This window comes from Harpia harpyja, chromosome W (assembly GCF_026419915.1).
Source record: "Harpia harpyja isolate bHarHar1 chromosome W, bHarHar1 primary haplotype, whole genome shotgun sequence".
Classification (NCBI taxonomy): domain Eukaryota; kingdom Metazoa; phylum Chordata; class Aves; order Accipitriformes; family Accipitridae; genus Harpia; species Harpia harpyja.
This window is the reverse complement of record NC_068968.1, coordinates 32244500-32271830: the sequence shown is the minus strand read 5'-3', so window position 1 is coordinate 32271830 and position 27331 is coordinate 32244500. Positions and strand designations below refer to the sequence as shown.

At 52.7% G+C, this 27331-nt stretch overlaps 2 protein-coding genes across 2 annotated transcripts in view; one reads left to right on the top strand and one right to left on the bottom strand.

The window, feature by feature from the left end:
- Positions 1-508: 508 nt before the first annotated feature.
- On the bottom strand, positions 509-6186 carry LOC128136217 (cyclic AMP-responsive element-binding protein 3-like). The gene is made up of 10 exons (XM_052775423.1): positions 6094-6186; positions 4861-4998; positions 4509-4782; positions 4184-4296; positions 3868-3960; positions 3175-3281; positions 2585-2653; positions 2348-2432; positions 2131-2212; positions 509-1680 (listed from the first exon to the last, which is right to left on the bottom strand). Exons 2-10 carry the CDS (start codon positions 4996-4998, stop codon positions 1235-1237), a joined length of 1407 nt encoding a protein of 468 aa, XP_052631383.1. The 5' UTR covers positions 6094-6186; the 3' UTR covers positions 509-1234.
- Positions 6187-6490: 304 nt separating this feature from the next.
- The window catches only part of LOC128136223 (talin-1-like), a 43920-nt gene continuing 23079 nt past the window's right edge, over positions 6491-27331 (top strand). Inside the window, 14 exon segments of the mRNA XM_052775453.1 lie at positions 6491-6579; positions 19154-19320; positions 21600-21697; positions 22522-22651; positions 22885-23037; positions 23358-23500; positions 23924-24051; positions 24559-24619; positions 24921-25025; positions 25346-25501; positions 25728-25829; positions 26043-26119; positions 26297-26477; positions 27079-27192. Coding sequence (XP_052631413.1) covers positions 19191-19320; positions 21600-21697; positions 22522-22651; positions 22885-23037; positions 23358-23500; positions 23924-24051; positions 24559-24619; positions 24921-25025; positions 25346-25501; positions 25728-25829; positions 26043-26119; positions 26297-26477; positions 27079-27192 — 1578 coding nt within the window. The 5' untranslated portion in view covers positions 6491-6579; positions 19154-19190.

Here is a 27331-nt window from a genome sequence, read left to right as displayed (position 1 = left end):
AGAGCCCTGCCCAGCAAACTCAACAAGCCTCTCTGCACAGCTGCAGCCATGGGAAGGGAAGGCAGCACCCACTCCCCTTCGTTTGGCTGCAAGGGGGGTCACACCCCAGCCTCCACTGGGTTCCTCTCACAATGGTCCCAGCCCCTGGCGCAGCCCCTAGCCTCCACTGGCCAGACCAGCCCTGCACCAAAACAACCACGGAGGGCCCAGTTGCACAGAGGGCACGTTTTATTTGCGCATCATTAATATTTATTTACACGTCATTAATAAGGAAATGTCCTCACCAGTGTAGATCTGAAGTAGGACAAGGAGAGATGTTCAACAAGTACCACTAAGCTGCACTCCAGGAAAGACCACTTGCCAGCTCAAAGTGTTTCTGCACAGACCTGGGGTGCAACCAGAGCCAGCTGACTGCCTCACCAGCCAGCACAGCAAAGCTTGGGCACATGAGGACATAGCTTTGAAACCAGCCTGCAGCCAGGAAAGCCTTCAGAAGAGCAAACAGCTCTGCTGTTCTCTGCTCCATGCCCCCTCAGCAGTCCAGTTCAATGCATGCCTTCTCTCCCTGAGGCATGGACCAGAAGCCCCGCTCCCAGGGCTGTGGGAGATGAAAGGCTCAGCCCCTATGAAGGGAAACAGTACACATGGCTTGGGAGGGACTCCACAGCACCTTCTCTAGCCAGGCCAGGAGCTGTGCCCGTGGCTCAACACCTAACAGGAACAGGGGAAACACAGGGTCTGTCGCAATGGCAGGACCACTCCCTGCCAGGGCACTGAAGGTCAGCTCTCCATCTCACACCCAGAAATCAGGCAACACTGCAGGATTAAAGGAAAGGGACAAGGGACAGATGCTTGCAGCCACCAGACATGGTAAGAAGCGCAGGACCCAGCCTGTTCATCACCACTCGGGCAGGGAGGAAGCAGGGCAGCAGCATTCATCACCACCTGCCTCCAATCAGACCAAGTATGGGCACCTCAGGCTCGACCGCCTTCACCCTCCATATGTCGCAACCTGTCCCCACAAACCACGGGACACACCCCGGGCTGCAGGCCACATCAGCAGCCATAGCAAAGTTCCCACAATTTCTTACCCCACCTCAGATAGGGTCCTGCTATGGACATACAGAGCAGAGTGTAAAATCAGGTCATCCTTAAAACGATTCCTCCCTGGTAAACCCTCTGAGCTGCCAGCAATCAGGAGTATTCAAAAGCATCTGCTTTGATAGATTATCTGTTAACACAGCTCTGCTTGTCCCTGCCCGGCAGGGTACTTGGTGTCACCCCAACAGGCAGAAGGAGGTGGCAGCCACATCTCATCAGCACGGTGCTGTTGGATGACAACGCTGGCAGTGCGTTCCACCCACTCCTGCCTCTTGGCTTTCTGCGCTGCCGGCACCGCCATGTGCAAAGGGTCATTCTGGAAGTGTTGCTCCTGAGGCTGGGGAGGGCCCAGTTCGGAGCCTGCTGCTGCCAGAGGGTCAGAGGATGAGTTGCTGTTGAAAGCAGATCTGGGATTGGGCTTGGGTGGACTCTGTCCCTCTTCCCATGACTGACTGAGGCTGCCCAACGATGAGGGGTCCTCAGGCTCTGGGCTGAGCCTCTCCAGCGCAGCTTCCTCCTGCACATCAGGTGCTGCCTGCCTAACCTGGTTTGGGAACTCGCAGATCTGCCGTGACAGCACTGCAAGAGAGGTAGAGCCAGCCTTGTCATTCCCACCTTGAGAGCGGGACACACCAAACTCTCACGGTCCTGCTCTGAGCATGGACCACCACAGAGCCCACAAGAAGGGAACAAACCGTTCAACTAGGACTGCCTCCTCCTGGGGAGGCGAGGAGAGGATGCTGCACAGCCGCCAGGCACAAGCACAGCTTGTGCTCCAAGAGGGACTGGATACGTCCAGTTCTGGCACTGTCCTTGGCCCAGGGCCCTGCCCTCAGGCGGGCCTCCACAACAGGACTGAGGAAGAGTCCAGAGCTGGGGTGAAACAGCAAAGCCAAACCAAGTGGTCATCCCAGGCAAGGGGCTGCTAGGTTGGAGGCACCCCAGAGTTCAGGCTGTCTCCAAGGAAGGTGCTCTGCCCCAGAGGGCAGCACTTCACCTGGAACCACACCTCAGCCCCTGGGCACTCACCTCTGAGCTCTGGCTGTAGCGCTCTGCTCCCAAATGAGTAGAGGCTGGGGGAGAGAATGAGGCAGAAGGACAGAACCAGGACCTGGAAACAGAAAGATCAGCAAAGCCCTCAGCAAAGGACATGGATAGGCATCACTGGGTGCAATAAATGCCTCTCTCCCAGACTTATGGGGACAGCAGAAACCCCTTCACAGACACTGGGGCTGAAGCCACTCACCATGATGCAGGTGCTTGCTGTGGTAGTTTTGGTGGCGGACTGTCTCACCAAGGCCTGCAGTTTCCACAGCTGCTCAAGCAGTGACCTGCAGAACAGGCAACACAGGTTAACACAGCAGCTGAACCAAGAGCTGCATTCCCCTCTTGCCCCTTTGCAGCCAGGGACAGACCACAATCCCAAGAAAAGGAACAACCTTCCCCACCACATCTCCTGCCATGTCCAACAATGAGAACTCACATGTTCTGCTTCTGCAGCAGCTGCACCTTCTTCTGCAGCTCGTGGTTCTGAGCCATGCAGGCTGCCACCCTTCCCAGGAAAGATGAACAGCACGGGGGAAAAACAGAGAGATTTTGTTAGTCAACAGCAGGGACTTCACCAGAGTCTCTCCCTCAGGGAATCAGCCACCAACTCCAGGTGGCTGGGGCAGCTACAAGTGCTCCTGGGGTCTACCTGGCACCAGCTGGAGCAAAGCCCAGAGAATGACATCTCACACCAGGTTTGGGGAGGGGTAAGCCCTGCCCAGCCCTGCATTGAAGCACCAGATTAATCCCTAAGGATGCTTGCTCCTAGCAGCACGCCAACCCTGCAGATCAGCAACACCAGGCTGTATTACAAACTGGCCTAACCTGGAGAACATGCTGGACCTGGCAGGCCAGTACCTGGCTCAAATGGAGCAAGCTCTGGGCCATCTCCAAGCTTAAGAGAGCAGGGCAGGATATGCCCTGAGCTTCTGAGCCTCTTGAGAAGACTACAGGGGTCAGCCTCGCTTTCTGCCCAGGGTGGCAAGACCCCAGCAGCAGCACAGCATGGCTGCTACGTGCCCATACCTGTTTTCCAGGCCGTCCACGTAGATCTTCTTCCCGTGACGACTATCCTGGGCTGACTGCTTGTTTTGGATCTTTCGATGCACTTTCTTCAGAAGCCGCTCTTCAGCCTACAAGGGCCATTTCTCATTAGCAGCCACCCCAGGGCATTGGCAATCCAGCCCTCACAAATCCTGCATGCATCTGTGCTCAGCCCTGCTTAGAAAGGCAGCAACCCACGTGCTTTTGTCCTCTGTCCCTCCCACACCACTGAACGAACTGCACGAGCTGCAAGGCAAACTCTAGCCTGCTGATGAGGCCAGCAGCTTCTCCAGTGTAGCAGAAGAGTGAGGCACACCTAAGGGAGATGAAAAGCACACGGCTCACAAGACATGAGGCAAGCAGGAAGAAAAAGGCACTTGTGGTGTAACTGCCTCCTGCAGGCAGTCGCAAGTGGAGAGACTGACAGCAGCCAGGTCTTGCTGCTCTTTGTATCTACCTGACTAGCAAAGCAGAGGCTGCTGTGCATGTGGGCACCCCCCGGGCCTCAAAGGGAGGAGGAAGACACCAAGCCCTGCTGCATGCTGCCCTGAACGCAGCACCTGGGTGCTAATGCTCTCACCAAAGCACCATCCTGCATTTTTGACCCCTACTCTGGCTGAAGGGTTTGAATAGTCTAAGTCTGTTTGGGAGTGACAGGCTGTAGTGAGGACTCACTTTGGTCAGTGGCAGACAGGTTGGTAATGAAACACCTTCTTTCTCCAGGAGCTGCCTCTCCTCCTCTGTCAGGACCAGCTCTGGGAAGTCAGACTAGAAAACAGCAAAAATATGCCCGCTGAGAATGCAAAGGGAGTCCACCCCAGGGCAGAGAGGGCATGCAGAAAGCCTACAGAACCAGGATCAGCTCTCCCAAAGCAGCATCACACTTTCCTCTGAGATATCCCTCACAGAAGCCAAGCCAGGAGAGAAGGGGAAATGTGAGCAGAAGCAAAGGCTGGGGCCCACATGCTTCCTAAGGCATGGCAGTCAGTACCTGCACAGTGGCTCCGGGCACAAGCTGGGGTCCAGTGTCCACAGCCACAGCAATGAAGAAACTGGAGCTCTGTTCCAGTGCCTCACTTGTGCCTTCCAAACCTGTCCATGTCTCTGGGGAAGGAAAGGAGAGCCAAGCTCCGGGCCTCAGTGAGGCAGCACTCGACCAGCCAGCTTTGAGTAGCACGAAACCACAATTTTATGGCAGTAGAAAGCCACCAAACTCAGCTTTCTCCATTGCTGCCTGGCACCTCCCCAAAAACCCCTATGTGGGACTGCTTTTCTGCCTGTAGCCAGGACAGAAAGAGCCCACACACATCACTTACCAAGGTCAATGGAAACATCTCCTTCTGCCATTTCAGACCTCACACTTTCAAGCACAGGCCAATCCCGATGGAGGGAATAGTTATGATCAAACTGCACAATGTCTGAGCTCCAAGGGCTGCTGGCAAAGTCACTGCCAGGGCTATGGGACAGATTCTGATCCTCAGAAATGCTGCTGTCACCGTCAGCAGGTGAATAACCCTGCAGCGTGCCTGGTTCATCTTCAAAGGGGCTCAGCAGGGAGCTGATGAAGTCATCCATCTCCTTGTTCAGGAGCTGCAGAGAAAAAGCTTTTAATAAGCAGGGAGCCAAACCTCCCCACAACCCAGCAGCAATTCCTCCTGAAGAACTCACCTCAGGGTCTGGCAGGCCCCAGTCTTCCAGCAAACTGTTCTCCTCCCCTGGGATTTCAGGGCAGAGAGCATCATCCTTCAGGAGGAAGTCAAACAGGTCCTCATCTGCCAGGGCAGCTGATTCCTCTGGGCACAACATCTGAGCAAGACACCCAAAGTGAGCACAGGCCTCAGGGGAGACACCAGCACTCCTTTGGGATGTCACTCAGCCCCTACTGACAAAGTCTCCCCATGCAACGGCAACAGCTGCCAGGGCCCTGCAGCAACAACCAGGCAATGAGTACTGTCCCAACAAGGCTGTTAGCAGCACCAGTGGCCCCACCAGACTACTGGGACCCAGCCACAGGAGCCAGGCTCCACCCAGAATGCAAAAGCTGCAGGAAGGAGAGGGAAAGTGGAAGGGCCCCAGACTTTTTGCCATGGAGGGTATGCAAGATCCTGCCATTCCACTGAAGCCTGAAGGTGTCATACCCCCGGCATGCAGCCAGCTGGGAAAGCCTCCCCATTAGCACCATTAAGATTTCAGATCTAGCTGACAGGTGTCACAGCCCACAAAAAACCCAAAAAACAAAACAAAAAAAGGCCAGGGCAGACTCCAGTCACAGGGCTGCTGTGCAAGTTGCCTGGGAGCAGGAAGTTGGTGTGCGGGGCTGCCCTGCCAGATAGCACGGAGAGCAGAGTCTAGCCAGCAGGAAGCAGAGCAGTGAGAGGAAGGGGAGGTGGGCAGAGTCCAGGCAATGCTGGGGCCTGTTGTTTCCACAGACATGAGGACTTTATATCTAGGAAGCATGCACTGGGCAGGCAGGAAGTTGATGAAGAGAACAAGAGGAGACAACAGCATGTGAGGTAGAAGGAAGGATCACAGGAGCATGCAGGGCAGGAACCATTCCCCCCACGCAGACAGCCACCCAAATGAAGCCAAAAAAAACCTCTCACAGCCTCAGCTGTGGGGCTGGCCCACAGGCAAGCATGGCGTGCCGCTGCCTGGGGCACAGCCGCAGCCTGCAGCCAGCGAGTCCCTGCCGGGCAGCACAACCCAAGGCCTGACAGTGCAGCCCCACGCAGGAGGAGGACTGAGGCCCCGGGCACCCCACCGGCGGGCTGTCAGCGGTAGGCCACACCACGGCTGCAAACTCCCCTAGCCGCCAGCCCTCGACGCCCAACGCCCCGCAGGGCCCCCCGGCCCTGGTGGGGTGAGGGTGACAATCCCAGCCCAGCCCGTCCCATCCCTCACCTCAGCGCGATAGCACCTGACCGCGCCACTTCCAACACGCCACCAGTGACATCACCTGCCTCCCAGCAAGCCGCGCGCGCACAGCGGCCCTGCCCCTCCCAGGGGTGACGTGGCAGCGCCGGCGCCTATTGGCCGACGGCGCGTGAGGGGGGGGTTACGTCCAGGGGTGCCTGGTGCTGTGCTTGGGTAGGGGCTCAAGGGTGTGAGCAGTGGGCGGAGCACAGCTCCGGGGTGCGGGCGCCGAGCAATGCTGCTCAGGCGCCGGGCAGCGCACAGCTCTAGGTGTGGGACCGGGATGCGGGGGAACTAGGTAGAGCGCAGCTTCAAGATGCTGTACTACGCCGTTCCGAACCGTGTCGCCCGGCGGCGCGCGGTGCCCCGGCGCATGCGCGGCGGGGGGCGGTGGGGCGGGAAGCGGGCGGTACCGCCCCGCCCCACTCCGCACAGCCTTGGCGGGGTCGCCGCGCTGCTCCTGCCTGCGCATAGGTATGGGGATATGGGGTCCCTGTAATCGGCAGCACCCTGATTCTCGGGAGATGTTGGAAGCGAATGTTCTGGGGGGAGCCCCCCGCTTACAGGGGGGCGGGGGGAGCAGCGTCTCGGTTACCGGGGCTGAGCCCTCCCTGCTCCCACTGGGGCGCCTCCCCGGGAGGGAGAGGCTGCGGCTATCCCAGGGGCTTCTGAGGAGACGGTCATGCCTTAGCCTAGTTTTGGGGCGTGCTTTATCGCCCCCGGGGCTGGCGACCCCGAGTGGTGCGGGCAGGCACAGCCGGGCTGGGCCTGGCCTTGACTCCGTTAATCCTGGCTCTGTCCTTGTCCTGCCCCAGAGTAGCCACCACAGGCCTCGGCCTGAAGTCAGTGCTCACCAGGCCCTAGTTGGCATCCCCGCCTCGGGGGGTCCCTGGGGACTGAGGGAGAGGCCTGGGTGTGGCCACAGGCCCTCAAACCAGGGGGATGAGTTTTGGCACTGGTCAGTTACAGCGGTGAAACTTTCCTGCTGCCCTTACTGCCTGTACGTGGGGGGAAATGAGTGGGAGGGGTGTCTCTGGCCCGTGGCGCAGTTTTGGGTGGGGATGCCGGAGGACACGCTCCCCACAGCCGCAACACAGCCAGGGGAGGTAACCACGGTAGCTCCTGATGATTGTCCTGACACAGAAGGCTGGTTTTGCCCCCCCCCCCCCCCAGATGGGGCGCTGGGATGGGATGCGTAGGGCTGGGGTAGGTGCTGTGGAGCAGAACTGACCCCCAACAGGGAAAAGCACAGGTCCCCACCATGCCCTGGCTGGAGCAGCTAACTGGGCAAGGGAAACCCTGCCACATCCTCTGCCTTTTCCCTGCCCAGCCTTGCTCTATGATGACTCCTGCAAGCTCCCTGGCCCATTGAATCTGCTGGCAGGATGTCTACATGCTTCTGCTATGGCTTCATTGCTGGCTGTTAGACCCATGTTTGGTAGCAATAATTGTTTACTCCCTTCTCCTCTTTCCCTGTGCCTCACTGCTGAGAGATGTATTTTTTGGGATCTTTAGCTTTGCTGGAGCCCACAGGTTGTCCGGTAAAAGGTCCGAACTGTTGTGTCCATTCCCCCCACCCCCAGACCACGGGGTGAAACCTCCCAAGTGCTAAATGAGCGGCTGCTGCTGCGCAATGTACATGATGGTGTGTGGTGAGCACCAGCCGAGTGCACGGCTTGCTTGCTGAATGGCAGTGGCGGGAGCTTGGTGCATCCTGAAGTGGCATGTCCTGGCAGATTTGGGGAAGGGGAGCAGGAAGGCTGGGGAACAGGGACCTGTGGGGTGCCCTCCTTTTTGTTGGCTGAGCATGCTGTCCTCCTGCCCTTGCTCACCCCTGTGCCTGCCTTGGTGGTGGGCAGCCTGGGGGTGCTGCTGTTTGTGCCCCCTCCCTTTGGAGGGTAGGGGATGCATGGGAAACACCAGTGGTTAATGGCCAGAGCTGCTTCACCCCAGTGCAGGTGAGCTTGTGGGCTGCCTGCAGCTGTGGCTGTGATCCCTCAGCCCCGATGCCTGTCCCCTGCCTGTTTCCCATGCTGAGCAGGGCTGTCCTCCCTATGGGGGCAAGAGGATGTTCCTGCCCCAGCTGCGGGTAATAGCTGGGTGGTTGCAGAGGTGCTGTGGGGCTGGGCTCACCAGCCACTTACGTTCCCCAGGAGCAAGCTTGGCCCCGGCTGGAAGAAACCATCTCACTGTCCAATGTGGCTACACAGCTGGGAAAGAGGAAGCAGGCTGAATAAGCTCAGCAGTGTGCAGCATTGTCGCTGGCCAGGGCTACTGGCTCAGCCTTCCCATCAGTGTGAGTCTGAGCCACCCATGCCCCCGGTGCCTGCCATGGCTGTGTATACTGGTCCCATACTGGAGGACCTGTCCAGAGCCGGGTCTGGCTTCTTACTGGGTTAATTTTTGACCCAGTTCCTTCTGCTGTTGTGCAAATGCTGGTGTGCAGGCAGAGCTGCTGCTGGCAGGCGTCGTGGTGGCCTGGGACCTGCCTGGCTGTGCCAGCAGCCATGCTGGCTGGGCAGGCAGCCCCGTGCCTATGGAAAGCCCCAGCAGTGGGGTGATTTGCAGCTGATAAAGCTTCCTGCAGCCAGCTCCTGGTGCTGCTTCACCCCCAGCCTGGGGGTGGTCCAGAGCAGGGCCTTTCCCAAATGAAATTTGTCATTGCTGAAAACAAAACAAAAACAAACAAAAAACCCAAACCTCATCCGGAGTCTCCCTTAGAAAGGGCATGTTAAAAATGGCAAAATTGTTGTGTTTGAAGATTTGTGGCTTGTTCTGGAAACTTGCTGAGTGTGCTGGCAGGCTGCTTCGATGCTATTGAATTTTGGTTGTTTGGTGTTGTGTGGTGTGGGTTTTTTGGGTGGGTTTTGTTTTTTTTTTTTTTTTTTTTTTTAGATATAAAACCTCTGTAACCATTCTTGTAGTGCTGAACTCAGCCGATACAAATATAGCAGTTATGTCATGTGATGGAAAACCCACTCTCAGTGGTCCTGCCAATGATGCAGTGGTTCCTCAGGTTGGTGTGGCACTGGGTCCCTGCAGCTGGCCCTGCCTTTAAGCAGAGCCCAAAGCCAGGAGACCTCCACCACTGTGATGGTTTTGCTCACCTAGTGCAGGGTGAGATGGAGGCAGCTGGGACTGCTCCCGAGGGGGTTGGACCCCACCAAGAACTCCCCCCCCATTTTGGGATCGGCTCAGGAGCATGCTCATAGCTCAAAGGGTTGCATGCAGCTTGCCATAAAATGCAGAAGTGCCTTAATCTGGCTGCCAGCTGGCCAGCTTGCTGCTCTGCTGCTTTATCTGCCTTTGTATACCGACAACCGATTGTGAATGGGTTTGCTTGCTCTGGAGGCGAGCTAGCGCAGAAATTTGGTGTGTGTTCATCGAGACTTGGTTTGTTTGGGGGTTTTGTTTTGGTTTTTTATTTCCAGAGGGATAGTTTGATTTTTTGCTGTCCTTTTCCTTTATTTTTCTGGTTTGCAGCACTGGGCTCCCACACTGTCCTGTCCCTTACGTCTAGTCCGGCTTTTCCTTCCCCACGTGGTACCCGGAGGGGAGAGGTCTGCAGGGGCCAAGCCCTACATTGACGCCCTCTCGCAGGAGGTGGTGTGCAGGCAGATTTGCAAACCCCATGTGATTAATTGCCACATTTGCTGACAAATCTCTCCAGGGTTTGAGGAGGTGTACTTCTTATGCAGCAGAGAGCGTTTCTGCTTTAGACATTGATGTCAGCAAAGTTCAATTGCTGGAGCCTGAACTGTTTCTGTAGAATATGGGAATTAAAATGAACCATCTATCTTCCTTTCTTCCGAGGGCTTGCTTGAAAGTAAGCACTTTCCCTTCTAAGCTCTGTCATTTTTGTAAGAGCTCAGGAGTAGGAAGGCTTGAGCAGTCATCTTCCTGCAAGGTCTTGGAAAGCGCGGTGGCCCTTGTGAAGGGCATGCTAAGGGGTGCCTCCAATGCAGCACCTGATTTTGAGTGGCTCTGGGAGGGCAAGAGGAGGCTGCAGAAATGGCCGGGGCAGGAGCGATGCTGGCATGGCCTGGCTCCTCTGTTCCTCTCTGTCATCTGGCATTCTCCCCTCCTTTTCCTTCGTGGTCTCTGACCTTGTCCTGGTGGTGGCATGTTCTCCTTTTCCTGCAGAGGGACAGAGCGCAGCTTTATGCTCAACTCGAGAATATTTTTAGATATAGAGAAGATGTTGAGTACTGGCCTGGTGACCGCAGCAGCCCACCCTGTGCATGAAATATTCAAAAAACCCTTTCTATGGCAGGATGTTCCTTGTCCCTTCGGTTCTGCAGCTTTGCTGGTGCTTTTGGGTGGACAGCTGTTGTGGTTTAACCCCAGCCAGCAACTAAGCACCACACAGCCACTCACTCACTCTCCTCACAGTGGGATGGGGGAGAGAATCGGAAGAGTAAAAGTGAGAAAACTCATGGGTTGAGATAAAGACAGTTTAATAAGTAAAGCAAAAGCTGTGCACGCAAACAAAGCAAAACAAGGAATTCATTCACTACTTCCCATCCGCAGGCAGGTGTTCGGCCATCTCCAGGAAAGCAGGGCTCCATCACACGTAATGGTTACTTGGGAAGACAAAATGCCATAACTCCAAGCGTCCTTCCCTTACTACTTCTTCCCCCCAGCTTTTATTGCTGAGCATGATGTCATATGGTATGGGATATCCCTTTGGTCAGTTGGGGTCAGCTGTCCTGGCTGTGTCCCCTCCCAACTTCTAGCGCACCTCCAACCTACTTGCTGGTGGGGTGGTGTGAGAGGCAGAAAAGGCCTTGATGCTGTGTAAGCACTGCTCGGCAATAACTAAAACATCCCTGTATTATCAACACTGTTCCCAGCACAAATCCAAAACATAGCCCCATACAAGCTACTATGAAGAAAATTAACTCCATCCCAGCCAAAACCAGCATAACAGCAATGGCATGTGCAGGCACCTCTGCTGCCTCCTTCCCGCTGCCAGCAGGCTCCCTTGCTCCAGACCCAAAATGCATTTTATTCCTCATCAGCGGAGCCAGTGGGGGCCATGGGCCTCCGCAGAAACATTGCTGAATGGCTCAGGAATGCGGAGCTGGAGCAGCTCCATGTGCTGGTGGAGGCAGCAAGATCCTCTGTCCCTGCCTCCCACCTGGCTTTGTGGCTCTGCAGGAGCAGGACCCCTGCCCTCTGCCTCTCCTTGTTCTGACTTGCTCCTGCCCAAAATCGGATGCAGGAACTTTTTATCCATCATAGATCCTGTCACTAGCCTGCTTGGGTCCATGGTTGGAAGCAGCCCATACCAGTGTACCCCCTTCCACAGGGGACCGAAGCTGGCAGCACCAGGCAGGGATGCACAGGTTTGCTATCTGCTGCTGTGGTGCAAGGCAGGCAAGGGAGGCTGCTAGCAAGCCTTGCCCAAGAACCTTCCCAGGCCAGGCTGAGGATGCATGTGGCCAGTAACTGAGGAGATTGAAGTAGATGGACGCCTGTAATCTTGAGAGCAGACAGCAGACGACCCTTTATTGTTAAAACACACACATACTTATAGTCACATATTCTGCAAAGTCACTGTACATGCGCACAAGCATAAAATATGATTGGTTATATCAACACTGTACACGCGCATAAACATAAGATATAATTGGTTATACTAACACTGTACACGCACATAAACATAGGACACAATTGGTTATACTAACTAAAACATGCGAAACTTGTCTCAGTCTAATTGGTCAAGATAAACTGCCGAATTGAGGTTCTTTGTGCCAAGTTCCCTTTATCGTGGAATGTGCACCTGTGTTCTTCTAATTGGCATCTTTCTTTTTTTGTCTTCTTGTTTATTCTTTTCAAGGTCTTCTAAAGGCATCTGGAATGCTCTTGCGACCGTTAGCTAAATATGTGTCCACAATTCCCCCTTTTTTGTTTTTCGACAAGTAACAACATGCTGTATTGCCCTTTGCAAAAACCTATGAACACAGATAATTCAACATGGCAAAAGCAACATTATACCTAATAAAATACATAAGAATAAAAGACTGTTCAGGTAATGCCAATGACACACAAAAAGAGGTTTGATTAATAGCTTTAGTCAGTGTCACCCAAACATTCTTACTGTCCCACGGTGTTAAATGATGTGGATCAATCACCGGTGCCACTGTCATACTGCTTACTACAGTCAGCGTGTTCCATATCAATCTCAGCATAAGGTTTCATCCATTTAGTTGGAATCCACTTCGGCCCATTTTCTGTAATGACACAAGCATAACCTCGGCCCCACGTTATTACTTTAAAAGGTCCCTCCCATTGCTGACGCTCAATATTTTTAACCCAGACTTTCCACCCATTATCAATATTTTGAATCCCACTATTCATTGTTTGAAAATGCCGAACTGCAGGGGGAACAACTGACTCTCCACGCAGGGTCAAAAAATTCATCACATATATTGCTTTCATGAGTCTATTTGAAGGAGGTTCCCCTAATTCCCCCGTTTTTTGTTTTTCCAAAAAGTCTTTTAATACTTTATGAGTACGTTCGATTATAGCTTGACCTGTGGGAGAATGAGGAATGCCAGTAATATGAGTAACTCCCCATTGCTGAAAAAATTCCTGAGTCCGTTGTGCTATAAAACATGGTCCATTATCTGTTTTTATCTGGGCCGGGACACCCATTACTGCAAATGCTTGTCGTAAGTGTGTTTGTAGATGTCGACTTGTTTCGCCCGCAAGTGCTGTGGCCCATATCATCAAGGAATATGTATCAACAGAAACATGAACATAACACAATTTTCCAAAAGCTGGTACATGAGTCACATCAGTCTGCCACAATTGCAAGGATTGCAGACCCCTAGGATTTACAGCGCCATCTCCGTGCCCAGATAATTTCTGGCACTCAGCACAGGATTGAATGATGGCTTTGGCATCTGCTATAGAAATTTGAAACTGTTTGGCTAATACTTTCGCTGGTTGGTGGAAAAAACTATGAGCTCCACGTGCCTGTAGAAGTTTATTGGGGGGTGGCCCAGTCCATACAGGATTAGCTAGCAAATCAGCTCGTTTATTCCCTTCTGTGATCCATCCAGGCAAACTGGTGTGACTTCGCACATGCATTATATAATAACACTTTGTCCGTTGGTTTAACAGAAATAGCAACATCTTAAATTTTTCAAACAATGTGATGTTATCAATTTCTTTCAAATAAGCCCGTCTCAAGCGTTTTACTACACCTACCACATCTAAAGAATCAGCAATAATATTGACCTCAACATGCTGCCACTTTTTAAATACTTCTATTACAGCTTGAAGTTCCACCACTTGGGGGGAGCCTTCACATGTGACAATGTGATTTTTCCATACCTGACCTTCTTTCCAAACTACTACTGCCTTTCCTGTTTTTCCACTGCCATCCGTAAATACTGTAGGACCATCAGTAGGTAACTCTGCACACAATTCTTTTTCTTCTAGTTGTATATTTTGTAGCAAGGTAAACATTTTGTGTGCAGGAAGATGAATATCTATCTTTCCTTCAAAATCTGCAAAAGCAATTTGTAAAGTTAGACTATTCTGTAGACACCATTGTAAATATCCTTGAGTCAAAGGAACGACAATCGTGTGTGGTTCTTGTCCACAAATCTCAATAATCCGACGTCTCCCCTTTATAATTAATTCTGAAATCATTTCAGTTCGAGAAACTATGGTTTTTCGGGCCTGGTGAGCTAAAAAGATCCATTCTATTATTAACAAGTCTTTGTGACTCCCCTCCCATTGATATATGATCCCGAGGGGTTGTTTTTCTCAGTTTAAAATGCTAAGATTAATGTCAAGATTTTCTTTAATTCTAAAAGCCTGACTCTGGGATATTATATCTGCTATCTTTTGTAATGCTTGTTTACCTTGAGGAGTCAATTGTCGAGGTGCCATTAAGGTAGTGTCGCCTCGTAACATTTCAAATAAAGGGGTCAGAAGCTCATTATCTATTCCCAACAGTGTTCGAACCCAATTGATTGTCCCCAGTAATTTTTGCACATCATTCAATGTTTCAGTCTTGCCTGTAATTTCCAGTTTTTGTGGAACTATAGTTTTTTCTAAAATCTTCCAGCTTAAATATTTCCATGGTTGCATTTTTTGTACCTTTTCTGGTGCTATTTTTAAACCAAAATCAGACAATTGTGTAGTCAATTCTTTGAGCTTTTCGGATAACTCTCTTTTCCCTGCTATCAAGATATCATCCATATAGTGATAAATAATCAAGTCTGGATTTTTTTGTCTAAACCCTTTTAGAGCTTGGGATACATAGGATTGGCATATGGTTGGAGAATTTTTCATTCCTTGTGGCAGAACTACCCAATGATAACGTTCCATGGGTTCGTGTTTGTTTATGGTGGGGATAGAAAAGGCAAATTTTTCCGCATCTTTTGGGTCTAAATATATTGTAAAGAAACAATCCTTTAAATCAATAATCAAAATGTTCCATCCTTGTGGAATCATAGTAGGCGTGGGTAACCCTAATTGAAGGGCTCCCATATTTTCCATTACTTCATTTATTTTTCTTAAATCATGCAATAGTCTCCATTTCCCAGATTTTTTTGGAATGACAAAAACTGGTGTATTCCAAGGGCTCGTGGTATTCACCAAGTGCCCTTGTTCCAATTGCTCCTGTACTAACTGTTTCAAGATGGCGACCTTAGATTCAGTCAGCGGCCATTGATCTACCCAAATCGGTTCCTCTGTTTTCCATTTCAGTTTTAGGCATGGTCGCCCGTCAATGGCTGCGCCACAAAATTGTCTCCTGTACTAAACACACATCCCATTTGACTTAATGCATCCCTGCCTATCAGGTTCATAGGGATATTGGTTACATAAGGTTTGATATAAGAAACTGAATTTTGACAAATCAATTGAATCATATATTTGCTTTGTCGAGTTTTTGATAATCCTCCCACACCGAACAGTTTCGAATCCATCTCAGAAAGCTCCCAAGTAACAGGCCAGTCCTCCCATGACAGAACTGTTACATCTGCTCCAGTGTCCACTAATGCTTGTAATTTTATTTTTTCTGGCCTGTTCTTTGCATTTTGTAACTCTGCTGATATACTAGGTTTTGTTTTATTGATCTCCATTGACCACATAATTTGAGCTTCTAATCCCGTAGATCCAAACCCTGCATTGCCACGCTGTTGATTAACCTTACATGGTACATTTGTTTTAAAAGGGACTAGCTGTGCAATTCTGCTTCCTTCCTGTATCGATACTGGTGGAGACAGCGTCCAAATCATAGCATAAATGCGGCCTGTGTAGTCCGCATCAATCACCCCGGGAAGCACAAAAATTCCTTGTAATGTTATACTAGACCGTCCCAACAACAGGGCACTAAGCCCATTACCTAATGGTCCTTGTGCGTTTACTGGCACACGGTGTACCTGAGAGTTCCATAGTAGAATGGTTTCTATTGTTGAGACATCCACTCCGTCACTTCCAGCTGTTCGGGCTGGCAATTCTGCCAGACATCCTTCTTGGCGCCGTTCTGGGATCCTTTCGGAGCTGTTGGGGTCATTGCACCGCTCCTCGCACTCTTCTTGTAGTTTCCCGGCAATGGGGTACCTCGAGGTGGCAGAGCTACACCTTCATTTGTGAAACGAGATCTACATTGGTTAGCATAATGTCTCCCTTTATGACAACGAGGGCATATATTAGGCCCAGCTTCCACTTTGTTTCGCCCTTCTTTACACTGAAATTGCAAGTGTCCCGGTTGTCCACATTTATAGCATTTCTTAACATTTTTTGTATCCATTCACATGGCTACAGCAAAAGCATTGGCCATTAATGTAGTTTTATGTTCCAAAGACCCAACTTTGTTACAGGCCTCTATCATATCTACTAGCGTCACTCTTCCTGGCATCGATTGTAGTATTTTTTTTACAGTCTGCATTTGCATTTTCCACAGCCAATTTTATTATCAGTGCTTCTTTGGCATCAGCATTATCTATTTGCTTTTCAATAGCATCTCGCAGACGATCAATAAAGGACATATAAGGTTCCGTATTACCCTGCCTTATACTTGTAAATGATTGTTCTGGCTTTCCAGCTTCAGGCAAGGTTACCATTGCCTTCAGAGCTAAGGAAGCTGATTCTTGTAATGCTTCCACGGGTAGCCTCGCTTGCCTATTAACATCTGCAAAGTCACCAGTCCCCATCATTTGTGCAGAAGTGATCATATACCTCGGATCTCCTTCTGGGCGGTCCAAATTTCTTAATGCCGCTAAATCACATAATTCTGCCCATTTCACCTTCCATAACAGACACTGAGTCGGGGTTAAAATCATTGTAGCCAATTGTGTACAGTCAAAGCCCGTTAAAATTTGACCAGAAAATATATTCTCCAATAACGCCTGACTAAACGGAGCAGACAGTCCATTAGCCATTACTGTTTTCCGTACTTCTTTTATTAAATCCCAATTGAAAGGTTGCCACACGTTTGGGGCATTCTGCCTGACTGTAACTGGAAAAGCCACAGGATTTAGACCTTCGGTTAACATTTTATCATTTATGTCCTTCCATCGCTTTTTTATAGCTTCTCCTGGGGATGTATCTGTCTCATAGGGAGGTGCAGAGGGGATAGGTCTCTGCTCGAGAGGCAGGTTACTTAAAGGTTGATCGTTGCCTCCATTAATGACATCTCCCTCGGTGTTTAATTCCTCATCACTGTCCGAATTATTTACCACCTCGCCACACACACTTCTCTTTTTTTCCGGGGTATCTTCAATTGAAATTTTTACAGCAGCAGCCACCTCCTTTTCTGCCTTAAGGGCTTTCAACGTTTCCAGCACCGATCTCCACGTAGCGGAGATTTTCTGAGCCTTCACGTCCCCACGCGATACAAAGTCCCAAATTACTTTTCCCATTTCTTCCCAATTTTTAACTTAAAAGACTTCTACATTCAAAGTGGGGGCACCATGGTCCTTAAGCCACTTCAGCATCATACGTAAAGTATTTGAATCATACTTAATCCCTCTCTCGGAGAGGATATGCGAAAGCATTTGTACAATTGCCCCTTCTTCCACAGACATCTGGGCACCCATTTTAATCCTCCTAGCCGCTCACCTTACTTCCAAACAAGCAGGGTGATTGATCTCCCAGGAGAAGGTTGTCCGCTCAGTCCAGCTGGCTAGACGATCGTTCGGCTAGAGTCTCCTCCGGACGCACTTCCAGCAATTCCAGCGTTTTCTCGGCCCGCAATCACGTCGGGGTCACCATTTGAGGAGATTGAAGTAGACGGACGCCTGTAATCTTGAGAGCAGACAGCAGACGACCCTTTATTGTTAAAACACACACATACTTATAGTCACATATTCTGCAAAGTCACTGTACATGCGCACAAGCATAAAATATGATTGGTTATATCAACACTGTACACGCGCATAAACATAAGATATAATTGGTTATACTAACACTGTACATGCGCATAAACATAGGACACAATTGGTTATACTAACTAAAACATGCGAAACTTGTCTCAGTCTAATTGGTCAAGATAAACTGCCGAATTGAGGTTCTTTGTGCCAAGTTCCCTTTATCGTGGAATGTGCACCTGTGTTCTTCTAATTGGCATCTTTCTTTTTTTGTCTTCTTGTTTATTCTGTTCAAGGTCTTCTAAAGGCATCTGGAATGCTCTTGCGACCGTTAGTTAAATATGTGTCCACAAGTAACCTTTCCCTGACAGCCGTAATAGGAGGCCTGGTAGGAGAAAATCAATCTAAAAGAGGACAAGCAGATATGGTGCATCCTGCCAGTGCTCTTGTGTCTTCCTACCAGCTGGGGTTTAAGGACAAGGCAGCCTGTGTCAAGGCAGAGCAGGGGACTCCTTCCCCATGAGCAGGCTCGCAGGGAGAGGAAAAGGGGTGTCACTACTGGAGAGCATCAGTTTGGGGCCAGCTGGGGACTGGGGATGCTGAGAAGGGCAGGGAGAAGGACCCGGTGCAGGGACCCCAAGGCATGCATCAACCTGGGAAAGCACTGAAAGCTTCTGCACGGCAGGTAAACCCAAAGGAAAGGGCTCACCCTACAAGCCACAGCAGGCAAGTGTGGGGGGGGCTTATTTACAACCTCCTTTTGTTATTTCTTTCCGATTTTGCTCTGCTGTAAGAATATCGTCGTTCTAATTGGGTGTTGTTAAACCTGGTGTTTCGGAGCCCTGTTGAGGGGTGCTTGCTCTGAAGCCGATCTATGCAATCCTTCAAGCTTGAAGCTGATCCTTAAAGCTGGACCCAGCTTGGGGCCCATTTCAGATGGCGTGGTATGGCTCTCGTGTGCCCTTGCAGCAAGAGCTGCAACAGCTGGGTCCCTCACCCTCCTGCGCATCACCCTGTGCATGGGCTCCCCTGCCCTGGGTTTGTGCCATGGCTGTTGCCATAGACCCCAGTCTCCAAGCACCAATGCAGTACTCGGCATGAGTGGTGCTTTCCCCAGGTAATTATTTTTAATGGCCAGGTTTGGTGCCTGGTGCCCTTATCTCACCTCCCCAAGCGACTCCATGCTTTTCTGTCCCTCCGTGTCCCTCTGTGCTCAGGCTGCCGGCTCAGCACCATCCGCTGGCGACGTGGGGGACCCTGATAGCCAGGGTAGGGCCCCACCAGCTCCAGGTCAAAGCTTGGTTTTCCTCTTGTGGCTTCTGTGTCATGGCAGGTTTAATTATAACCCCTTCCATCACGCTCTCCTGGCTTATCTCATGTGCTCCCGCGCGCTCGCTTCCTCCTTGCTGGCAGCATCTCCGCCGAGTACCAGCCACTGTCACTCCTGCAGGTGAGCAAAATTGGCTTTGGGACCTTGGGATGGGGAGACAAGGGTCCCAATGCTGGCCAGAGACCCCAGGGTCAGCATGGGGCTGGAAAGCAGGACCCCCTTGTGGGCTCGCCAGCGTGGGGTGCAGCCCTTGCTTGCCACTAGAAGCCAGGTCCCAGCTTTTGGGGAGCAGAGGTGCTGCCAGAGGAAGAGGAAGGACCCTGCGCATCGGAGGGGACTGCACAGGGACGGCAGTCAGAGCTAACCTGGCTGTCTCCTCCAGCAGGTGACATAGGAGTGGGTACAGCCAAGCCGCCACCATGGTCGCCCTCTCGCTGAAGATCAGCATCGGCAACATGGTAAAGACGATGCAGTTCAAGCCCTCCACCATGGTGTATGACGCCTGCCGGATGATCCATGAGCGGGTGCCCGAGGCCCAGATGGGACAGCGTAAGTCTGCAGTGGGGCTGTCCGCCGTGCTGCCATGCCAGGGCCACCCCGGCTTGGTTCCTGGCATTTCACCGGCTTCCCTTTCCTCTCTTGTCCCTGTGCCTGTCTGGGTTTTCCCAGCTGGCACAGAGCAGTGTGGGGGTGGGAGGAGCAAGGTCCAAGTCCTCCTGCCCAGTTGAGCTCCTCAGGCTCCCTTCTTGACACCCCAGAAGAAATTTGGGGGCTTGGGAGGTAGGAAAACACATTTGGAAGTGAAATATTCATCGAGCTCTTTGAGCCTGCTGCCCTTTCTGTCTCTGCTCCTCTCTCCTATTTGCATTTATCACCACTATCCAGGACTAGGTGGGTTTAAACAGTCGCAGGGGTCATAGCGAGCATTAATAAACCATATAAGTTAATTTTTCCTTTCTTGGGGAATATATAGTCCTCCTCCAGATCTCTCCCCCCCAGCAGCTCTCTGCCAGACTGTGCTGGTGCTCTGTTACCTTGCTAAGCTTTCTCAGCTCTAATGTTTCCTTGCGGCAGCAAGGCTCAAAAGTATGCTTATGGCACACGAGCTCATGATGCGATTCACGCCCACACGGATGTGGCCTGTCCTCGGCATGAATGGGGGGGGCTGGAGCGCTGGGACATCGTCTTGGGGGCTCTCCTGGGTCCCTGCCACCTCCGAAAGTGGCTCTGCCACGGAGGAGAGCTGGAGGAGAGCCATGCATCAGGCAGGCAGCAAACAGGAGGTCAGGAGTTGTGGAAAGAGGAGGGGGAGTGCTGCGACATCTGGGAGCTGCGAATTCCTCATGGATGAAAGGAAATGCCTTCTCATGCAGTGCCTGGCTAGCCTGTGGGACACGGTCTGGCAGATCATGGCTTTCGGTTTTGGAGAGGGACTGGATGTTTATGTGGATACGGGGCTGTAACTGTGTTGGAAGGAGCATTGCATTTCCTGCTTCTGGGTGTGAGCCAGCCTGCTTATAAAAAAAAAAAAAAAAAAAAAAAAAGGCAAGGGGAAAGCCTTAAAGGGAACTGCTTATTCCCAAGTTCCTTTTCAGTTGCTCACAGCTTTTCTTTTCCTATCAGTTCCTTGCAGCTTTTGTTTCTCTTTGCTCTCCTTACCCGGTGGCACTTGGGGGTCCCTTTTTGAGCTGCCCTAGTTTTTTTGTGACCTTTGGACTGGGGGAGCTGCAGTGTAGGTTTCCAGCCCTGCTCTTGCTCTGGCTTGGGAAGCACCTCTCCCTGCCCAAGCTATGGATCTGGGGCAAGCTGCTCAGTTTTTAGTGCTTTAGAATTATCCTTTTAAAATTTGCTTTGAAAATAGCTTTTTTTTTTTTTAATTAAAAAAAAAGGTAAGCCTCAGTGATTTTTCTGCTCACTGTTTAGTGGGATCCTAACAGCAGTGTTAGCCAGGCAGGAGCAGGGTGCCTCAAGAATTTGTCCCTCCCCTGCAGAGAGCTGCCAACGAGATGACTTATTATAAACTTAGCAGCCAGCCAAGACAGCCTGCAGCACGGGGTTGTTGTAAAGGTGGAGAAGGACCTTTCCCAGGGCAAAGCCAGGCGTGGTCCTGGCCTCTTACAGCAAGAAGACGGGGCTATCCCCACAGGTCCAAGCCAGGGTGCCACTGCCTGGGCATCAGCAGCAGTGCTCTCGCTGGGTACCCCAGCCCTGAGGGAGCAGGATTTGGTGAACAGCACTTCTACACTTTCTCACCACCTCTGAGACCTTGTAAGCTTCGATCCTGTCCTCCTTCGGCCTCCTCCCCAAATGGAGGAGTCCCAACTCCTTTAGTCCCTCATACCAAGGCTCTGTCATTTAAGTTGCCCCTCTCTGTATCTTTTCAAACTCTACCATGTCCTTCTGGGGAGGTGCGGACCACACCACCACAGAGTACTCAAAGTGTGGATGTGCCTAGGTTTTATAGACCAGTTCCCAGCACCCTTCCTGGTGATGCCCAGCATTTTACTACCTTGCTTTGGCAGCTGCTACACGTTGCACTGAAGATTTTGGAGAGCTGTCAACAATGACTCCAAGCTCTTCCTTCAGTTGTGGTCAGTTCCAAGTTTGGCATTGCGTAGGCATGCTTCAGGTGATTTTTTCCATAGATAACTATATGGTAAAACATCTACCTTGAAACTCGTTTGCCAGCTTTTTGCTGGGCTCCAGCATGCATAGTACTGCTGTGCTTCACATGCTGGGCTGTAGGTACATCCCTGGGCACAGGCTGGTGTCTTGGTGGCCCTGTCCTGCTTAGGATTACCATGGCAGAGACTTTACCTGTTTTTCAGCCAATGATTTTGGGCTGTTCCTCTCGGATGAAGACCTAAAGAAAGGGATCTGGCTGGAGGCTGGGAAGGCTCTGGACTACTACATGCTTCGCAACGGGGTAAGCATCCATCCCACATCCTTCCAGCTGGTACCCGCCTCAGCTATGTGGTCAGACGTGCCCACAGTGGGGAGGTGCTGTGGGTGCCTGCTCTGCTGCCTTGCATCATGCCTGGATGTGTACCTGTCCTGGTTTCAGCTGGGATAGAGTTAACTGTCTTCCTAGTAGCTGGTACAGTGCTATGTTTTGAGTTCAGTATGTGAAGAATGTTGATAACACTGATGTCTTCAGTTGTTGCTCAGTAGTGTTTAGTCTAAAGTCAAGGATTTTTCAGCTTCTCATGCCCAGCCAGCGAGAAAGCTGGAGGGGCACAAGAAGTTGGCACAGGACACAGCCAGGGCACCTGACCCAAACTGGCCAACGGTGTATTCCATACCATGGGACGTCCCATCTAGTATAGGAACGGGGAAGTGGGGGCGGGGAATCGCCGCTCAGGGGACTAGCTGGGTGTCGGTCGGCGGGTGGTGAGCAATTGCACTGCGCATCATTTGTACATTCCAATCCTTTCATTATTGCTGTTGTCATTTTATTAGTGTTATCATTATCATTATTAGTTTCTTCTTTTCTGTTCTATTAAACCGTTCTTATCTCAACCCACGGGTTTTGCTTCTTTTCCCGATTTTCTCCCCCATCCCACTGGGTGGGGGGGAGTGAGTGAGCGGCTGCGTGGTGTTTAGTTGCTGGCTGGGGTTAAACCACGACAGTACCCCATGCCCCCCCTCCCTCAATTGCACTGGGGAGATGGGAGCTGTTGGCACAGTGGCAGGATGCGGGCGCCCTGCGCCAGTGCCACTGCTGGGAGCTGTGCTCCGCTGTGCCTGCAGGACACCATGGAGTACAAGAAGAAGCAGCGGCCCCTGAAGATCCGCATGCTGGATGGGACAGTGAAAACAGTGATGGTGGATGACTCCAAAACAGTCATGGACATGCTCATGACAATCTGTGCCCGGATTGGTGAGAGGAGGGGGCAGCAGCAAGGGGGAGGAAGGGAAGTGGGGAGAGATGGCAGCGTCTGGTGGGGGGTACCAGGATACCGGCAGCAGCTCTGCAGCAGATAACCTGACAGTGGGGATGTCCGAGGGGGATGTGATGCTGGGGAGGGGATACCACTCTACACCCCTGCGTCGCTCCAGGCTCTGTATTTGGCAGTGATGTTGTGCTGAGCTTGGTCCGCTGCGCTCCTGCAGGTATCACCAACTATGATGAGTACTCACTTTTTCGGGAGATTATGGAAGAGAAGGAGGAGGAGGTTACTGGCACCCTCAAGAAGGACAAGACCCTGCTGCGAGATGAGAAGAAGGTGGAGAAGCTCAAGCAGAAGTTGCACACGGATGACGAGTGTACGTGCCTGCACGTGCTGGGGACAGGGTCAGCCTGTGCTGAAGGCAAGTGGGAAGGAGAGCTGGCAGGCAAGGAGGGGAGCAGGGGCCCCCCTGCAAGGGGAAGACCCAATGCAGGGGAGTGGAGAGGACTGTGATGAGGGGACATGTGCCCACACTCCTTGGAGTCTCTCCTGTGTGGAGGCCCAGGGCAGAGGGATGAGAGCCAGGATGCACCAAACAAACAGACATCCATTTCTTGCTCTGCGTGAGCAGCCCCGGGGCTGGGACCAGCCTTCCCTGGGTGTCCATCCTTGCTCACACCCTGGTGTTGCCTGCAGTGAATTGGCTGGACCACGGCCGGACCCTGCGTGAGCAAGGCATTGACAACAACGAAACGCTGCTGCTGCGGCGCAAGTTCTTCTACTCCGACCAGAACGTGGACTCGCGAGATCCTGTGCAGCTCAACCTGCTCTACATGCAGGTACAGCCCCCTGGAGCACCTCTCTCCGCTGTCCGTGCCAGCCCCCTGCCAGGGCTGGTGGCTGAGGGTTTTGGCCAGGAGCCACCACAGGGGGCACTTCAGGATGCCCAGTTATCTCCTGGGACAGATTTCCTGGGTAAGAGCCAACGCTGGCAATCCCAGCCCTGCCCTCTGTGTACTCTAGAGCTCCCCAGGGGATCCCGTGTCTCCTCTGCCTGGTATGAACCACCCTGATGTCCTGCTGCTGTTCCTTTCCCAGGCATGGTGATGGTCCCTGTAGGGGACAGCCTGCCCCTAGATCCTCCTCTTTTTCATGGCTACTTCTTTTCTGTCTGGAAAACAGGTCCTGCCTGGTGTGGAGGGGAGCGATGGCAGGGCTGTGTGGCTGCCCAGCCCGCAGCTGTGTCTTCTCTTCCTATGCAGGCTCACGATGACATCCTTAATGGTTCCCACCCTGTCTCCTTTGACAAAGCCTGTGAGTTTGCCGGCTGCCAGTGCCAGATCCAGTTCGGGCCGCACAACGAGCAGAAGCACAAGCCAGGCTTTCTGGAGTGAGTGTCCTGGGGAGCCCCTAGGCTTGTCTCCAGGCGGCTTGAGCAGCTCGGCAGCCCCCAGCACTGTGCCGGCACACAGCGCTTGGGGATGTGGGTGTCTCTGGAGTGACCTCTCTCCTCCCTGCAGCATGGTGCCCAAGCATGGAGGTCCATGCCAGCTACAAGGGGTGCCAGCTACCCATCCTGCTCCCTCTGGCACCTCCCTGGGACATGCAGCCAGCTCCCCTTCTGATGGGGGGGACCTCAGCCTGCCGTACAGCCTCCCATGATGTCACGTGAGGGGCTGCATCCTTAGCACCTCCACCCTGCTCTCAGCAGGATGGCTCCTGAGGCAGCTTTCATTACTGCAGCAACCTCTCCCACATCCTTCCTGCTCCCAAAAACTCCCAGCCCATGCCCTGGCAAGGGTTTGTCCAAGGCTTTGGGTTGGGCCTCTTTGTAGGCAAAGACAAATGCTGGCTTCAGGCTCTGCCACTAACAGCTGGCTTGGCTGTCTCTTGGCAGACTCAAGGATTTCCTGCCCAAGGAGTACATCAAGCAGAAAGGGGAGCGCAAGATCTTCATGGTATGGGGGGGGGGGGGGGGGGTGTTAAGACCTGGGCTTCTTGTTCTTCCTTGCCAAAGGTTAAGGCTGTTCTTGTCCCTGGAGGCAGCATGTAGTGGCTTGGCGGGTGAGAAATAGGAGCATGAAGCTGTAGGTGGGCAGACAAGGCAGCTCCTGAGGTCTCAGAGGGTCAGAGGGATGGTGTAGCAGGGGCAGGGGATGCCAGTGGGGCAGGGAGAGCCTGGAAAGGCAATGACAGGGTGATGGTGGCACAGCTAGGGGACCGTGGAGCTAGCGCGATGTTCTCTCTTTGCTGTTGCAGGCCCACAAGAACTGCGGGAACATGAGTGAGATCGAGGCCAAAGTTCGCTACGTGAAACTCGCCCGTTCCCTCAAGACCTACAGGGTCTCCTTCTTCCTGGTCAAGGTAGAGCAGTGGCTCCCCTGGCCAAAATTTCCCTTCTCCAGCATCTCTCCATCTGTAGTTGAGCTGCTACCCATCAACCTACATTGCTCCAGTTTTCCCTGCATCCCCACTATCTGCCTGTCCCTTCTTGGCCTTCCCTGTGTGCTGCCTTCCCACTTCTTGGTTCATACTTTTTCTCATTTTCAAGCCCCATGTCATGGTTGTCACCACCTGAAAGTGTGGCCTTGGGGGTGTTTGGTAGCCAAGGGAGGCCTTAAAGGTCTCTGCCTGGACGGATCTGTCCCAGGAGCAGCCCGTAACCCTTCTGTCATGGCCCGCAGGAGAAAATGAAGGGGAAGAACAAGCTGGTGCCACGGCTGCTGGGGATCACCGAGGAGTGCGTGATGCGCGTGGATGAGAAGACCAAGGAAGTGATTCAGGAGTGGAGCCTGACCAATATCAAGTGCTGGGCAGCCTCACCCAAGAGCTTCACCCTGGTAGGGGCCAGCCCTGGTCCTCCACCCTGCCTCCCTGGTGGTGCCCCTGTGGGGGGGCTGCTCTCATGCTAACCCCTCTCTTGGGTATTGCCCTGCAGTGGGACAGCCTTGCCCTCCTCCGGTGCCTCTCCCAGCCCCGGCTTCTGTTTTGGAGGCTGGCACTGGGCTGGCTCAGAATAGCTGCCAGTGCCCTGCTCCAGTGCTACCCTGTGCCATGCCGTTGCAGGATTTTGGAGATTACCAGGATGGTTACTACTCAGTGCAGACAACAGAGGGGGAACAGATTGCCCAGCTGATTGCTGGCTACATTGACATCATCCTGAAAAAGGTGAGGATGTGCTGGGAAGGGCAGCCGGGCACTGATAACAGTCTTCTCTCTGGAGAGGGGTGCAGGGTGCCCCTTCCAGCTGTCTCCAGACAGCCGTTGGCACACGGTGCTGCTGGGGGAACCCCATGGCCCTGGTATAGTGCCTGGGCTGCAGGAGGAGGGGGAGGCTGGGAGGTGTGTGCTGGCTGACATGTTTTCTCTTTCCCTCTGCAGAAAAAGAGCAAAGACCACTTTGGACTGGAGGGGGATGAGGAGTCCACCATGCTGGAAGACTCCGTGTCTCCAAAGAAGTCCTCTAGGAACAAGTTAGCTGCCAACCAGAAGTTGAATGGAGAGCAGGCTCCAGCCAAGCTTGCAGTACAGCATGTCTGGAGGAAGAGCTGCCAGTCCTTCAGCAGCAGCACTCCCAGAGAGCCTGGTGCCAGGGCCATGGGCATCCCTTGACCTGGTATTTCTCCCTGTTTCAGGTCAACCATCTTGCAGCAGCAGTTTAACCATGTAGGCAAGGCAGGGTTGGGCTCGGTGGCCCTGCCAGCCATCATGCGGACAGGGGCTGGAGGGCCAGAAAACTTCCAGGTGGGCACAATGCCGCAGGCTCAACTGCAAATCACCAGTGGCCAGATGCACCGAGGGCACATGCCTCCCCTGGTAAGCTCTCCCTGCACCCACCCTAGGGCACAGACTCCGAGAGGTGTCCATCAGGCTCATATAGACCCGTCCATTTGGGTCTGTAGCTAGGCATTTGCTTGCCATGAAGAGCAGGGGCTCTGTGCCGCTGGCCTGGCTGAGCTGGTGTCCTCCTGCAAACTTGAGCTCCACTCTGGCATTTTCCCCTGGCTGGCAGCCATGACCTCTCCTTCAGGTTGTGCCCCCCCAAGCTGCCATGCCCAGCCAGCCCTGGTTTACAGCAGAGCCCTGCATCTGGTGTTGGTGTCCCCCCCTTCTCTGCAGCCAGAGAAGCATTTAAAAAGGTCCCTCTGCATCTGTTCCCTAAGAGCTGCCTAACTGCGGGACTCACTCATGCCTACCCTGGGCAGATGCTTTGCAGTGGGCTGGGGCATTTCCCAGGGGGAGGTGCAGAGGGGAGACCCCCTTTTTGCTGGGTGCACCCCCCTTTTGCAGAGGCACTTGCCTAGAGCGCTGTCATCAACAGCATGTTACACCACGTTGGGGGGGGAGGTGCATGAGCTGAATATTTGAGCCTAGACGTGGAGCCCCTGGCATACCTCAATCTGTCCCTGTGTTGCAGACTTCAGCCCAGCAAGCCCTGACCGGCACCATCAACTCCAGCATGCAAGCTGTGCACACAGCCCAGGCCACGCTGGATGACTTCGAAACCTTGCCACCCCTTGGGCAGGATGCTGTGAGTGCTGGGTGAAGAGGGGGTGCTGGGGGGAACCTCACTGGAGGCTGCTGGCCAGGCTGGGTGAGGCTGGCCACATTCCTAGGAGAGGTGTCAGCAGCTACCAGGAAGATCTGCTGCCTGCAAAGAGGTGGGGTTG

Excerpts from the sequence above, each read along its gene's own strand:
- LOC128136217 (XM_052775423.1), bottom strand. The coding sequence starts at position 4,998 with ATGTTGTGCCCAGAGGAATCAGCTGCCCTGGCAGATGAGGACCTGTTT. Across the intron at positions 4,783-4,860 it reads GGGGCCTGCCAGACCCTGAG|CTCCTGAACAAGGAGATGGA; the intron begins GTGAGTTCTTCA and ends TTTTCTCTGCAG. Across the intron at positions 4,297-4,508 it reads AGATGTTTCCATTGACCTTG|AGACATGGACAGGTTTGGAA; the intron begins GTAAGTGATGTG and ends TTCCTTCCCCAG.